Source organism: Rhinatrema bivittatum, chromosome 10 (assembly GCF_901001135.1).
Source record: "Rhinatrema bivittatum chromosome 10, aRhiBiv1.1, whole genome shotgun sequence".
NCBI classification, from domain to species: domain Eukaryota; kingdom Metazoa; phylum Chordata; class Amphibia; order Gymnophiona; family Rhinatrematidae; genus Rhinatrema; species Rhinatrema bivittatum.
Genome location: NC_042624.1, coordinates 105620583 through 105635660, shown reverse-complemented (window position 1 = coordinate 105635660; position 15078 = coordinate 105620583). Strand labels below are relative to the sequence as shown.

Here is a 15078-nt window from a genome sequence, read left to right as displayed (position 1 = left end):
AGACTTTCTTGGCCCCAGTCTCAACGGCCTCCTGGACGAGGACGACTGGTCCGGAGTACTTGTAGAGAATTGTTGGAGGGTTTCATGGTGGTCCCGGAGTTGGCCACAGCTTCCCTTACCCCATTTCTGAAGAGATTCTCTCCAGTACACGGCACAGCCTGGAGTTGTTCCTGTACTTCTGGTCAGAGATCAGAGGCCCGCAGCCAAGCCATTCTGCGGGTGCTGATTCCTGCTGTAGAGACTCTCGATGCCATCTCAGAAACATCATAGATTGCATAGACTTCTTGTTTTCCACACTCCAGACCCTTGTGCACCAGAGACATGAGGCAGCTGCTCAGCCACCTCCTGCACCTGCTTCCAGATATTCCGCAAGTACTGGCTCATGTACAGATGGTAGGCAGCGATGCAGGCAATAAGCATTGTGACCTGGAACACCTTCCTCCCAAGAGCGTCCATCGCTCTGTGGTCCTTCCCTGGGGACACAGAGGAATGGTCCAAGAGCACCTGAAGGGGTGGATTTGACTCTTTTTTTTGTCCCTGATTTGAAGTGAAATTGAAATCTGGCCCTAGGTACGTGAATTAGTAGCTTTTACTTTTTTTTTGTTGAATTTGATATTATTTATTTATTTAACACTTTTCTATACCGACCTTCATGAAAAATTTCATATTTCATTTATTTATTTATTTAACACTTTTCTATACCGACCTTCATGAAAAATTTCATATCAGATCGGTTTACATGTAACAAAGGGTATAACTTAAACAAGAACAATTCACTAGAAGCGGAAGTTACATATAACAAGGGTAGATAACTTGGATAAGATAGATATTACATCTATCTTATCCAGAACAGGTTACATCCTAACATTCATAATGACATGTACACAAAGATTAAATTAATGTGTTTTATGAATGTTATAAATGTAATTAAAACTATAACAATCCCCCCTTAAACAATGCAGGCTACCCAATAACTGTTTTCATTCTCTACTACTCTTCTACCATGAGAAACAAGTATGCTTTTAAATCCTGGCGAAACAGCTTTAAATCAACTATTTGGCATAATCCAGCAGGTAATTTATTCCAGCTCTATGGAACCTCACAAGAAAGCCCTGAGCACGGGCCCTGGCATGGTTGATCTGATATATAGTCTGAACTACTTAAACAGCCCATCCATAGAAAGTAGAAGGCAACCTAGTTGATATATAAATTAATCGCCTTGCCAACTAGGATGTACTTCTCATCTTGAGCTTTAAAGTATTGGTCTTAACTTATAAAAGAAACCCCTGAGCGACAGACAACCAACATAGTTAACGAAGCATAGAGGAGACATGACCTCTAATTCCAGCTTTTACTATTAACCTTGCTGCAGCATTCTAAACTCACTGAAGGGTATTAATACTTCACACAGATAATCCCAAAAATAGGAAATTACAATAGTCAAGGCATAATGATGGCATACAACAGGGCTTCCGAAACCTGTCCATGGCATGCAAATGTATCCCATATCCTGAAACGCTGACTGGCTGTGGGGTTCCCAGGACATGTTTGAGGAGCTCTGGCATACTAAATCTTCACAAAATCAGCCAAATTAAAAAAACAAAACAAAACAAATTCTCCAAATTAGATTATTGCAATTCTCTACTACTAGGCCTCCCAGCTTCCTACACCAAGCCTCTGCAGATGGTCCAGAACACAGCAGCCAGAATCCTTACAAACTCCAGGAAAATCGAACACATCTCTCCCATCCTCAAAGACCTTCATTGGTTACCGATCCACTTCAGAATTATTTATAAAACCATCATGATGATCTACAAGAACATCCACCAATACACTCAACTCGACCTACAAATCCCTTTTAAAAAACACACATCCGCCAGACCCATCAGGAAACACTACAAAGAATCACTTCAGGTTCCACATGCTAAAACCTTCCAACATAAATCCTACAGTTCTAGAGCTCTCTCATCAGCAGGTCCAACCCTTTGGAACTCTATCCCACCAGACTTAAGACAAGAACCATGCGTTCATACTTTCAGGAAAAGACTAAAAACTTGGCTTTTTAAAAAAGCTTTCCCAGAACTGGATTAAATTCTCCACACTTCAACCCATCAACACATCTTTTGCTTATAACATTATACATATTTATTAATTTGGAAACAGTTGGCTGAAATGTAAATATTCTCTTTTTTAATTCCCTCCCCCTTTCTGGTCCTAGTTATTATTCCCTGTTTTTTGTAACTTTCTCACGTCCTAATTATTGTTTTAATATTTTTTAAGTTTCACACTATATTTAATGTTGAATTGGGAAATGTTTATCACTATGTTACTCCCTGCCTCCACACACATGTTAATTGTAAACCGGGTTGATATGATTCTTATCATGAAACTCGGTATAATAAAAATAATAAATAAATAAATAAATAAATAAATAAATAAATAAACAAACAAAACATACCCAAAAAAGACCTTGCAAATCCTTTTCAACTGATCCAGGAAACAGAAAAACTATTTTAACTATTTCAGCAACATGACTATCAAAAAGGTTAGCCCATTATCTAATTCCACTCCCAACTTAGGAACAAAATAATTACCTCTAAGATAAAATACATCATTGGTCAGAATACAAAATATTTAATTCCACATCTAAAGTGTTGTAATGCTGATGGGGAGCACTCAGACCCAGGGAGGAGGAAGTCAGTGCCCATTTCAGTGGTGGCCGCTACCAGCCAAGAAATAACTCCGAGAGGTACCTGGGAGGTGATGCCCCTTCAATTCTTAGGCTGGTGTGGGTCCCTGTGTTGCCTGTGGCATGCCGCTCGACAAAAGGACAAAATGGAGGTATAAATGCAGCAGATCACAACCTAAAAAAATGAAAAAAAAAACAAAAAAACCCAAAACCACACCGCATGCCCCTTGGATATTCAACTAATGCATCACAAACTGCAATATTTATAGAACGCACTGGGTCATTGCTGCTTTACGGATTCTCTAATCAGGTTTGCGTATATGAGATCAAGGATTCATCTGAGTTTATATGTCCGTCTGCTTTACCCACTGTTCAACGGGCAGCCTAGCAAACAGTGCAGCACACACCAGTACAGGGTCATTTTAAGCGTGGCAAGTGTTCTCTATTTGTTCCATCATACTGCATTTGAAATACTTTGTTCATCCTAGAACACACCATGAGTATAAATTACATCCATTTTACTACATATGCAACCACCTTCGTTCTGTATGTATTTATTTATTTATTTGTTGAGTTTTATATACCGTCATTCGGTAAAGCCATCATAACAGTTTACAAAATTTAAATTGTATGTCATTGCATGTGAGATCATTTCATACATGTATAAGCTGAACACCAGAGCTGTCTTAAAACCAGTCCATTGTTTGACTAAAAGGTTGTGTGTGTGATTCATTAACATTTTTTTGTTCTAGATCACATGCAAACTAATCCTACAGGTGGAGATGGGGGACAAGCAGATCTCCAGGAATGAACAGAAGTGGATTTTCCAACTTGACACTGTGGAACTTCGTGGCTTAAATAACACGATTGAATGGGCTTTCTTTTTATGAGCATGTATTTATGTACACAGCTTTCTCCAAACAACTCTGGGAAGAATGATAAATACAACCAATGGGCTTTGAGAGTTAGACCCGTGCGCCACACACAGACGCGCCGATTTTATAACATGCACGCCGGATTTTCACATCCACGCACGCATGTATGGGTGGGGGGAATTTTCCAATTATGCAGGGCGACGTGATCGGCCTTTTTCCCAAGTTCCCTACTCCCCCCTACCTAACCTTCTTCCCTTTTCCCCTCACCACCCCAACCTCTAACCTCTACCTAGGTACCCCCAACTTTTTTTTTATTTCTCTACTCACTGCTCCTCGGGAGCAGAAGTAAACTCTACGCGTTGGCCGGCTGCTGGGCCACGCTTCCCCAAGACAGCAGCTAATGGCGCTGTCCTGGCCCGCCCCTTTTGCAGGGTTCAGCACTTCTGCGTGTAATGGGGTTATGCTCATGGCCAGGCTTGTTCTAAAATGTGCGCAGTACGCACACGGCCCAGCTACTCGCGCAGCCCTTTTAAAATCGAGTGTTGTGATTGGTGGATATACGCGCCTTTTTCATCACTTGTTCCATTCTTTAAAAACCATCTTGCCTGCAGCACATTTTAAAGATCTGATTAGTAGGCGAGAGCTGCATGCCAACAGCATGAAAAACTTGATGTTGGAGTAAAAGCAAAGAAAGGACATTTCACAATAATGTTTTGTTGAATTTAAAGAAGGGCGACCAAAAAGGTGGATGGTCTTCATCGAATGACTTATGAGGAGAGATTGAAGAATCTAAATATGTACACCCTGGAGGAAAGGAGGAGCAGGGGTGATATGATACAGACTTTCAGATACTTGAAAGGTTTTAATGATCCAAAGATAACGACAAACCTTTTCCGTTGGAAAAAAAAAAAATCAGCAAAACCAGGGGTCATGATTTAAAACTCTAGGGAGGAAGACTCAGAACCAATGTCAGGAAGTATTTCTTCACAGAGAGGGTGGTGGATGCCTGGAATGACCTTCCGGAGGAAGTGGTGAAGACCAAAACTGTAAAGGACTTCAAAGGGGCGTGGGATAAACACTGTGGATCCATAAAGTCTAGAGGACGTGAATGAAGAGTGGGTGGCTCGCAGGAATGACGGCTACTGCCTGGAGATAATACCCTTATTCAATAAACATACACACGGTTAATGCGACTCCAACATTGCTCTAAGCTTCAGCGGCAATGAGGAAATGTAGAAAAAAGGATTTGCATAAACAAAAAAGCTGGGAGTAGCTTGCTTGTTACGGAGGTTACTACCCCAAACCAAATAAGCCTGATACTTCACTTTCAATGCATATCCAGCATAGCTCTCTGCTTCAACGGCAGGGGAGAAAGTCTGACACTTCACGTATATCCAGCATAGCTCTCTGCTTCTACGGCAGGGGAGAAAGACTGATACTTCACATTCAACGCAAAGCCAGCACAGCTCTCTGCTTCAACGGCAGGGGAGAAAGTTTGACACTTCACGCATATCCAACATAGCCCTCTGCTTCAACGACAGGGGGGAATGAAGAAAGGTGGATCTATATTCAGGCAACAATCAACAAGGACTGAATTACATATTCTGGATAAACAGATAAGCATGGGTGTAGCTTGCTTATTGCGGTGGTTAATACCCCTAACTAATTAAGCTATTTCACTTAGATGCAGTTCCAACACTGCTCTCTACATTAATGGCGGGGGTGGAAGGGAAATAGAATAAAAAAGGTTACTAAGAGCAAAGAGAAACAGATAAGTATGTGAGAGAAAAAAAAAAGTGCAAAAGCTTGCTGGTTGGTCTTCTTCTGCCGTCATTTCTATGTTTCTATATAGATTTAATATTTTTTCTGTATTTGTTTCATTAGAAAGTCGAGAGCCCTGATGCATCTTATTGTGAAATGCTAGCCATGGTCATTTTTGGTTTTTTGTCAGCTTCTAATGAATCCATCATTGGCCTTAAATTCAGAACCACGCAATACGTCAGATACACAAGATAAATCTTCATTATCTTTTCCTCAGCATTTGGAAAAACTTCTTAATAAAAACATTCTCCTTCAAATGATAGAAAATGTATTGAGGTACTGCTTACATAAAGTGATGCAGTATTTTTGTAACAAAGATTATGAATGATATGATTTTTTGATATTGTTTATATTATATGGGCAGCCGGGACTTCAGTCCTTATCATGTATCCGCTCTCCTTACACCATTCATATACCAACTAAACAAAACACCACCAGCCACGTAATCTTTGGGAATCATAAAGGCCGCAGCTTTATTAAGACAAAACACAACCATATAATGGCCACAATAGAGCAAGGGAAACCCCCCCCCCCCCCCCAATTCCCTAACCTAAACATCCTTCCCCCCATCTGGAGCAGGATAAGACCAGGCCGACGCCCACATTATCCTGGGCAGCTGGGTACCTGATCCATTAAAATACTCAAAAAACCATAAAGGTTTATAAGATTAAAGTATTCATTTCAAAAGTTGTTTCTAAGGAGGTTTTCTTCTTTAAGACCTATTGTTATAACTAAGTCGGCAGGGTGTAGTTTGTTTTACACAACGCCGAGTGACATCTTATTCTACCTTTTTTTTTTTTTTATAATAATTCTCACTGCTGGTGAGTTGAAGAATAAACATTTTCATTTGGTAGGTACATTTGCTAACACAAGTAGGGTAGGACAGGCAACTGCACCCATCTATAAATATGTGAACAAATGGCTTCCAGGTCTCAGCATCTGCACCTCCCTCACACCTTCCTCTATTTCATTTTGTCTATAAAATGCCAATTGCTTCCAACATTTTATTTTCATGCCTGTAAGCTCTGGAACAAAGTTCCTTTGGAAATACAGAGAAAAATTATTTGACGTTTAGAATAAAGTTGAAGGCTTGGCTCTTAGTACTTGTTATTCCTGTTTTAGTTTTAACTGGTTTACATGTATAGTTATCGTGCTTTGTTACAGAAGATATATCTTCGTTCTTTTCTCTTTTACTATCATGTCTGCTTTGCCATATGTAAATAAAGATCCATTCGATTGTTTATCATAGGGGTCTTAATATTCGAGATTTTCATTAATATATTTTCTTATGATGTTTTTCCCATTTTTACATGTAATCCACTTTGTACTGTTTTTGGTTTAAAGCAGAATACCAAATTTAATTAAACAAAAATGCCCCTGCTGACCTTGAACAATGTATGATGCACAGGAATTTTAATACATTTTATAAACTTTTGCTCATGCTTAATTTCTATTCAAGATGGCCTGCAAAATATTTTATTAAAACCAGTAAGTGAATATCTAATTACGTTTTGCAGCAGCAGAGGGACCTGGGGAGTTGGTGGTCAAATGTTATGCATTTCAGGGTTATGATTTTATGTCCGTGTAGCCGAGGTCTCCTCTGCTGCATCAGACCTCTCAAGAGTTCACCTGAGTACTTTCTAGCTCTCAGCCAACAGAGGAATAGAATTCATGTAACACGAGTCCAACTGCATTTAAATTCACCTCTCTTTTCAACCGAAGGCATCCTGTCTCAGCAGTGAGTACTACAAAACCCACATTATCCTAACGCACGGTACATTTACAAATGTGCATCAACAGATCACACTTACGATTCAGGTAATCTCTATTTGTTTTCTATGTGTACAAAAGAAAAGATGACTACATCAACATATTTCATAGGAATTAGTAGGAATTTTGATATCAGTGTTATCATCCATATGGGAGCCAATGACCTCAATAGAAATGGTATCCATGAAGTACAAAAAGATTTCCACAATCTAGGCAAGATAAGACACACTGCAAAAACTATTGCCTTTTCAGAAGTATTACCTGTTCATGGAAAGGGAAATGAGAAGAAATGCCATATAAATAATTTCAATTCCTGGCTCAAAACCTGGTGTACAGAAAATGGTTTTGGATACATTGGAGGCTGAGGTTGTGTATGGAGCAGTAAAAGGCTAAATAGTAAGGATGGCCTACATTTGTCTGTAGCAGGAAGGAGGATGCTAAGTGAGAAAATTCAGAGCATATATTATCAGTCATTTAAACTAAAGAATGGGGTTGGCAGGAGATGGCCAATGAAATGGACTTGTCACCTCCAAGCAATACAGGACGTGGGAGGAGAAAATAAAATCAATCAACTCAAAAAAGCAGAAAAGTTGCATATGAAGTACAACAAATCAAGGGGAAAACATTGGAAAACTATGACTACAAATACTCGTAGTTTGGGCAATAAAATCATAGACCTGCAGGCCCACTTGGACATTGTTGAACTATCTACAATCCAGTGGGTTGCTCGATCCGAGGCAGCACGGATTCACCAGGGGAAGGGCCTGTCAGATGAACCTGATTGATTTTTTTGATTGGATTAAACAATTGGATCAGGGAAGAGCACTCGATGTGATTTACTTGGATTTTAGTAAAGCTTTTGATACAGTCCCACATAGAAGACTCGTGATCCAAATGAGAAGCTTGGGAATGAGCGCCAAGGTGGTGGCATGGATTACAAAGTGGTTGACGGATAGAAGACAGTGTGTGATGGTAAATAGAACCTGCTCTAAAGAGAAAACGGTGTTAAGTGGAGTGCCACAGGGATCGTTGTTGGGACCGATTCTGTTCAATATCTTCTTGAGCGACATTGCGGAAGGGATAGAAGGTAGTCTATTTGCGGAGGATAATAAGATCTGCAACACAGTGGACATGCCAGAAGGAGTAGAGAGAATGAGACGTGATTTAAGGAATGGTGAGCAAAGATATGGCAGCTGGGATTCAATGCCAAGAAGTGCAGAGTCATGCATCTGCGGTGTGGTAATTCAAAAAAACTGTATGTGATGGGGGGTGAAGGACTGTTGTGCATGGAACATGATAGAGACCTTGGGATGATAGTGTCTAGCGATTTGAAGACGCAAAACAATGTGGCAAGGCGATAGCAAAAGCCAGAAGAATGCTGGGCTGCATTGAGAGCAATAACCAGTAAAAAATAAATAAATAAATAAAATTTTAAAAAAGGAGGTGATAATCCCTTTGTACAGGTCCTTGCTGAGGCCTCACCTGGAGTACTGTGTTCAGTACTGGTGCCTGTATCTTAAAAGGGACAAAGACAAGATGGAGGCGGTCCAGAGAAGGGCAACCAAAATGGTGGTGGGTGGGTCTCCATCAAATGACTTATGAGGAGAGGTTGAAGGTCCTAAATATGTATACCCTGGAGGAGAAGAGATGCAGGGGAGATATGATACAAACCTTCAGATACCTGAACGGTTTGAATGATGCACAATCATCGACAAACCAATTCCGTTGGAAAGAAATCAGTAGAACTAGGAGTCACGAAATGAAACTACAGGGAGGACGATTCAGAACCAATGACAGGAAATATTTCTTCACAGAAAGGATGGTGGATGCCTGAAATGCCCTTCTGGAGGAGATGGTGAAGACAAAAACAGTTAAAGATTTCAAAGAGGCATGGGATTAACACTGTGGATCTCTTAAGGCTAGAGTATGGGAATGAAGAAAAGAGTGTATGGGGGTAACGCTGGTGTGGGGGTTACTACCCTTAACCAATAAGCCTTAATGCTGTTGATGCAACTCCAACATTGCTCTCTGCTTCAATGGCAAGAGAAAATGGGGAATTGGACTCAAACAGCCAACAAGGGCCCTGACTTTGACAGTCTTGGAAACTGATAAGTATAATGGTGGTTTGTATGGCCAGCAGTTACTACCATAAGCTTGCTGAGCAGACTGGATAGACCAACTGGTCCTCTTCTGCCGTCATTTCTATGTTTCTATAATAGGTCATCCTCTACTGCATTCTTTATTTCTAGAAATGTAATAATATGCTCTAAAAAAAAAATGTACCTCCTAAATTTGGGTGCCTAACATTTTTCTCCCCATTTACCCTTGCCCCTCCAAGGCTGCCCAGTTTTTGAGTGACTAAATTTAACTGCTGAGAGGGGCCCTCACCCCCACGGATCTGGCCGCCTAACTCCCTAGTTACATGGTTAGATCCTGCTGAAAACTGAACCTAAGAGATATTTTAAAAACAACAAAATAAAATTGTATTCTGGTCCCTATGAATGAGCAATTAAGCTTTATTCTGTTCTACCCTCTGCACAATGGCTGTTTGAAGTGGACATTTTTTTGGACCATGTTCAGATGCAACTTTAAAAGGAATATTTCGACTTTGCGGACTCAAAAAGCTAAGGAAATATATTTCCTTGTGGGTGCAGTGCTACTAAACTTCTTGCTAAACAGATATTTTCTCTGGGACTTGGGGCTTGGAAGGCAGCAAGATTACTTCTGTTTCTTCTTTGGCAACTATCAAATTCCTGATAAATCCATCAGGGAACAGGGTGCTTTAGTTTAGCAATGAGGTAGAGAGCAGCTGCACGTGTGCTTCCAGAAAACAAAGCTGCAGAGAAAATGAGTTTTAAAGAAAAATCTATTTTCTGATTTTGAGTATATATAGCACTAATAAAAATACACACATACACCAAATAAATAAAGAGAGCGAGAGAGAGAGCTTAGTCAATATTTGGCATCAGCTAAGGTGAACGGAGCCATTCAAAGCCACATCTCAGCTGAATATCTAAGCAATTGGCTATGTTGATATATTCAGGCAGGGGAAATGTTGTTACATGGAGCAACACACTATTTGAAGGTTAATAACAACATAACAACAATAACCATCCTTTTTCATGTCTAGCGCACATCAGGAACTGTTCCTCCCCTCTCACCTACCCGTGGCTTCATCTGCCTGCCTGCACTCTCGGCCTAGGCTTTTCTCTAATGGAGCACAGCAGGGTCTCAAAATCCAGCTAAGAGCACAGAAAACTGATCTCATTTTAGAAACATGGAGGAAAGGTTGCTTTTTGGTTTTGGTTTTTTTTTAGGAAGTTATTTTATTTTACCTTCTAAGAGCAGAGATGAATAAATGTATGGATTGTAAAAAACCCACAGAAAAAAAAATCAGTGGATTTATTTTCTCTTGTTAGATGTCGAGTAACCCGCGATATCAAAACTTCCCAGGTTTCGTCCCCATTATTTTACTTTTTCTTCAAAGACTTATTAAAATCCATAGAGTAATAATGATGATAATATTTTGTATTTTCAGACCAATTTTAGAGCAAGGCAGTTTACAACATTTTTTCCAGGTACAATAAGTCCCCTCCCAGAAGAGCTTACAGAATTTAAGCAGGTACCTGAGGCAGCAGGAGATACAATGATTTACTGAAGGCCACAAGAGGCGTCACTGGGAGGGACTGGAATCTGAACCTCATCTCCCTGCTGCCATAGCAGACTAATCTCACCACCAGGCCATTAGTCAAAGCACATAAGGAAAGGACTGAGCAACCTAAATGAATCAATCTTTACAAGGATGTTTCAGAGGAGCTTTCTTCCAGGGAAACAAATCACAGCCATTGTAACTGTCACAGAAATTGTACTAAAACAATTAAATGAAAAGGACTGTCACCATACACCTACATTCTATACAAAATAATCTATGACAGAAGATCAGAAACAAAGGAAGTTCACTTTGATGCCGTCACAAGAAAGGAAAGCATCTATCCCTTTAGAATTTGTGTCACAATCCCCTCTGTTGGTGAATTTATGAGTTTACATAAAACCATCATTTATTCTGAATATGATAATGCTATACACTCATGCCTGAACAGCTCAACATAGGCGAACTTTAGCCAACAAGAGTTTTCTTTGTGGACATATATAATCTTAGAGATGACACCCTGCTATACTACACAAAGGACGGACTGCTTACCTTGGCAGCAAGCTGCAGGCCGACTTTATCAGCTTCGGCCTCCAAAGTTCTGCTATAAGGCCTACAGAACATAAACTGGGGGGAAAAAAAACAAAACAACTCACTCTTTAGATCACAGAAATAATCTTTCAGTATAATCACATGCTTTTTATCATCTACACTAAAGATCTTTAGGGTGTTTGCTGTTAAAATCTGAATGCAAAGGACGGTCTCAGGGCCTAGAAGAGGTATCACATACAACAATGCAGGAGACCCAGCTTTGACTGGTGGCTCGGGGTCCAGCACTTTAGGCTTACCAGCATTAGAAATGACGCAGCGTTATCGTACTACGGTCATCAGAAGGAGGAGCGTACCAGAGTTTACACTGATCAGGAGCTCAGGAGGGGGGCCACTGTGTACTCTACTGATGCAGGATGGTGGTGCAAAGCTTTATTCTATCAGTGAACAGAGTGCAGGTGAGATGCAGGGGATGATTAAGGAAATTCTATCGGATTTGGGAAGCTGAGCAGTGCTGAACTGCATATCTGAAATTCAGATTCCCTACAGTTATTTAAAAATTGCAGTCTTAACTCTTTATTCAGAATATCTGGAATTAGACTTTTTTTTTAATCGCTTGATAAAAGAAAATCTGCACAAACACCTTTTGCCAGTGAGAAAGCCCTGTTACTTCAACCCCCACTAAACTGACACCAAATGGGAATAACTAGTATTTATCAAAATTTTCAAACATGAAACAGAAGAATGTATGGAAAGGAAGATTAGTTTTTTGCAACTGCACTTATGGTGGGAGATGCACAACATATTGAGCCTGATATTAGAAAAACAAAACAAAACACTGAGCTTCTAAATTCAGTAGCCCATTTTCAGTCCAACATAGGGGCTTAAATTTAGGCCGGCTATTTGCTTAGATTTAGAAGCCAAGTTAGGTGCCTAGTGCTGAAAATCTGTGCTAAGCATCTAAGGCCTAGATTCATCATTCTGAGAAAAGCGGCAGGGGGACGGCGATAGTGTGCAGCTGGCCACATAGCAGCGGTGTGGTTTTGTCCGCCGCAGCACAGCCACGCTGCACACTATCGCCCCCATAACACCACCTTTTCCCGTGGTGCTATCAGTGATAATGTGTAAAACATTATTGCCCGCAGCACTACTGGGTCCTAACACCGCCCACACTCATCTCCCCCCAATTAGCATTTTACCACCACGATGCGGCCAGTATCACATGTGGTAGGGTGTAATCACGTGCGATAATGCCCTAATGCATGCAATAACGGCCCATCGCACAATAAAGAATGACCCTATAAGTTTTTTTTTATCCCCACCCAAGTCCATCCCCAAAAAACAACACGGAAGTCGTTCCAATATAGCAGAAAGCGAGAAACCAGAGGGGGAATAATGTCAAAGGAAATGGATTTTATTGATCATATGCCCGACTCTGGTCGAGTTTCGCCCGTAAACAAGGGCTTTTTCAGGGGCTATAATAAATAATAATAAATAGACATATTAATACTACATAAATAACATATAAAGGCACATGTATAAATAATAAAAAAAACTTAAGAAGCTTAAAAGACAACATATCAGATAATGTAAGCATAAATAAAAAAAATACATACATAGAGTTATTTAAAAAATATATAGATAAATATGTGGGATCAGCATATTTTAAAGATGATATTGCTTGTGTAGGTACATTCCGCACCATTTGTAATGGAACTATGTTATTCAGACTTTGTATGTGAAAGGATTGTAGCCAGTAGTTCTTTATCAGGAAAGTAGTGCACAACTCCAATTCCTGAGGAGTTCCTTTGACATCAATCCACCTCTGGTTTCTCGCATCCCCATACCCAGCCACTTTTTAGGTTTCTAAATTTGGAGGCTTGGTGAAACAAGGAGCCAAAATTTAGGAATTGAGCCCTAGTAAATATTCAAAAGGGCCCAATTCCCAAAGTTAGGCTCCTAAATCCTTTAAAAAAAAAAAAAAGTCAGCCTTATTACACCTAATGCTCCGTTTTAAACAGCGGTCTCTTGAATGGGATATGAAAAGGAACCCGAGTGATCCCATAAGTCTCACCTCTTTCAACTTTGACTGAATCCACTGGCCTACGATCGCAAGGCTATCCAGCGGACAGATTGCCCAAATCATTATAAGAGAAATGAGAAGTAGGAAGTCCAAAAGGTGGGTTACACTGCCCTGCTCCACCTGAAAACACAAAAGCCAATTTTCTTATTGCATCTTTTTTCTTACTTTTTTTTTTTTTTTTTTTAAGTGAATATGCAAAATTGGTATCAGAATCCAAAATCTTCCCTTTAACCTGCAGAATGTGTGTCACCCCTGTGCCCAGAGCTACATGGGCCACACAGTTATTTCTGGGCCTTCAACTAATTTTCACTTCCCATTCAGTCCAATAGCCCCCAAGATTTCCAGAATACTTTGGGGGCCCCCAAAGTATTCTCCTGGGCATTCTTTCACTGTCTCTACCACAGAAACCAATAACCCCACTGAGCTCATGCTTCCAGTAAAAGACTGATAGCATGGACTATATTATATTTTCTAATTTACAAATCCTCCCAATACACTCCATTCCTGGCAAATCTGGGACTCTGTAGTTTCTCTCCACAATGGTTTTCCCAACCAAGTTTCTCCCGGTTTATGGGCAGTTTTAAAGCTTCCTCCTAAGGGATTTTCTACACCGGCAAGATGGTGGATAAAAATCCATATTTTGATCAATATGCGAGTCTCACACTCCTCTGGTTTCTTTCACTCCTTGCTGTACCATTCAAACCCCTTTCCCAAAGAGCTGATGGATATCCACAGCAATGGGGCTGCCACTCTTCTCCTTCACTCCCATTTCCCCATGGACATTAAATAGATGCCCTTTCCTCGCACATGGACAGGCTCAGCAACACAGTAGTGCAAGACTGATCAACCAGATCCAAAAGAGAAAGAAGGGCGGGTTGAAAACTTCCTTCACTGAATCCAAAATGGAAAATAAGTTCCCCCTCAAAAAAGCACTCCTGCTGCTTCCTGTAAACCGACCCGCTCACCTGGGGTCTGTGTCATGGAGAAGCTGAGGCACAGGTAGAATTGCTCCTCTGATCCTTACACTGCCTGCCCGGTCTTTATGAGGCCTAGAACTTAGCAGGGATCTACTGAGGCTCTACAGGAAGAGCACAGAAAGCAAGAGCAGCAACGTATCCCGGAAACTGCCCGGGAAGGCAGAGGACAGCTCAGACCCCCCTGCTCACTCGCTTCCTTAAGGTTTCTGTTGTGAAACGCCTGCTGTAACTCAATCTGCTCTCAAGACCGATTCCCTTGACTCTCTGATTTTTGCAGCTTGCATGATTTCACGTAAACATTATTCTGTTTTGAGTTTGTGATTATGCTGTTATTATTTGTGTACTGTTTATTATACCCAAACTGTTTGGAGGGGCACGCAATAAACACTTTAAAATTAACAAGCAAGGTGCAAGTTAATGTCAGCTGTAAGAGTGATGGCGGTACTGGTGATGTGGGAACTCATCTGCTCATGCTGAATGGATGCCACTATAGGACAGTTTCCTGCCATCTCCAAACTAAGTCAACTTGTAGTCATTGATGTAAATGGCAAAATCCAATACACACCCACAGCAATCTGCTGAGCTTCTTGATCAACAAATAAAAAAAAAACCAAACAAAATAAACCCCCACACACTATTGCTATGTACCAGAAATGTCTCCTGGT

General features: G+C 40.5%; 1 protein-coding gene across 3 annotated transcripts in view; it reads right to left on the bottom strand.

The window, feature by feature from the left end:
- The window catches only part of OMA1 (OMA1 zinc metallopeptidase), an 81547-nt gene that overhangs the window by 31719 nt on the left and 34750 nt on the right, over window positions 1-15078 (bottom strand). For all 3 annotated transcript variants that reach the window (XM_029618362.1, XM_029618361.1, XM_029618364.1), the window contains exons 6-7: window positions 13428-13556; window positions 11357-11431 (exon numbers count right to left, since the gene is read on the bottom strand). In XM_029618362.1, the coding sequence (XP_029474222.1) occupies window positions 11357-11431; window positions 13428-13556 (204 nt within the window). The remainder of the gene's footprint in view (window positions 1-11356; window positions 11432-13427; window positions 13557-15078) is intronic.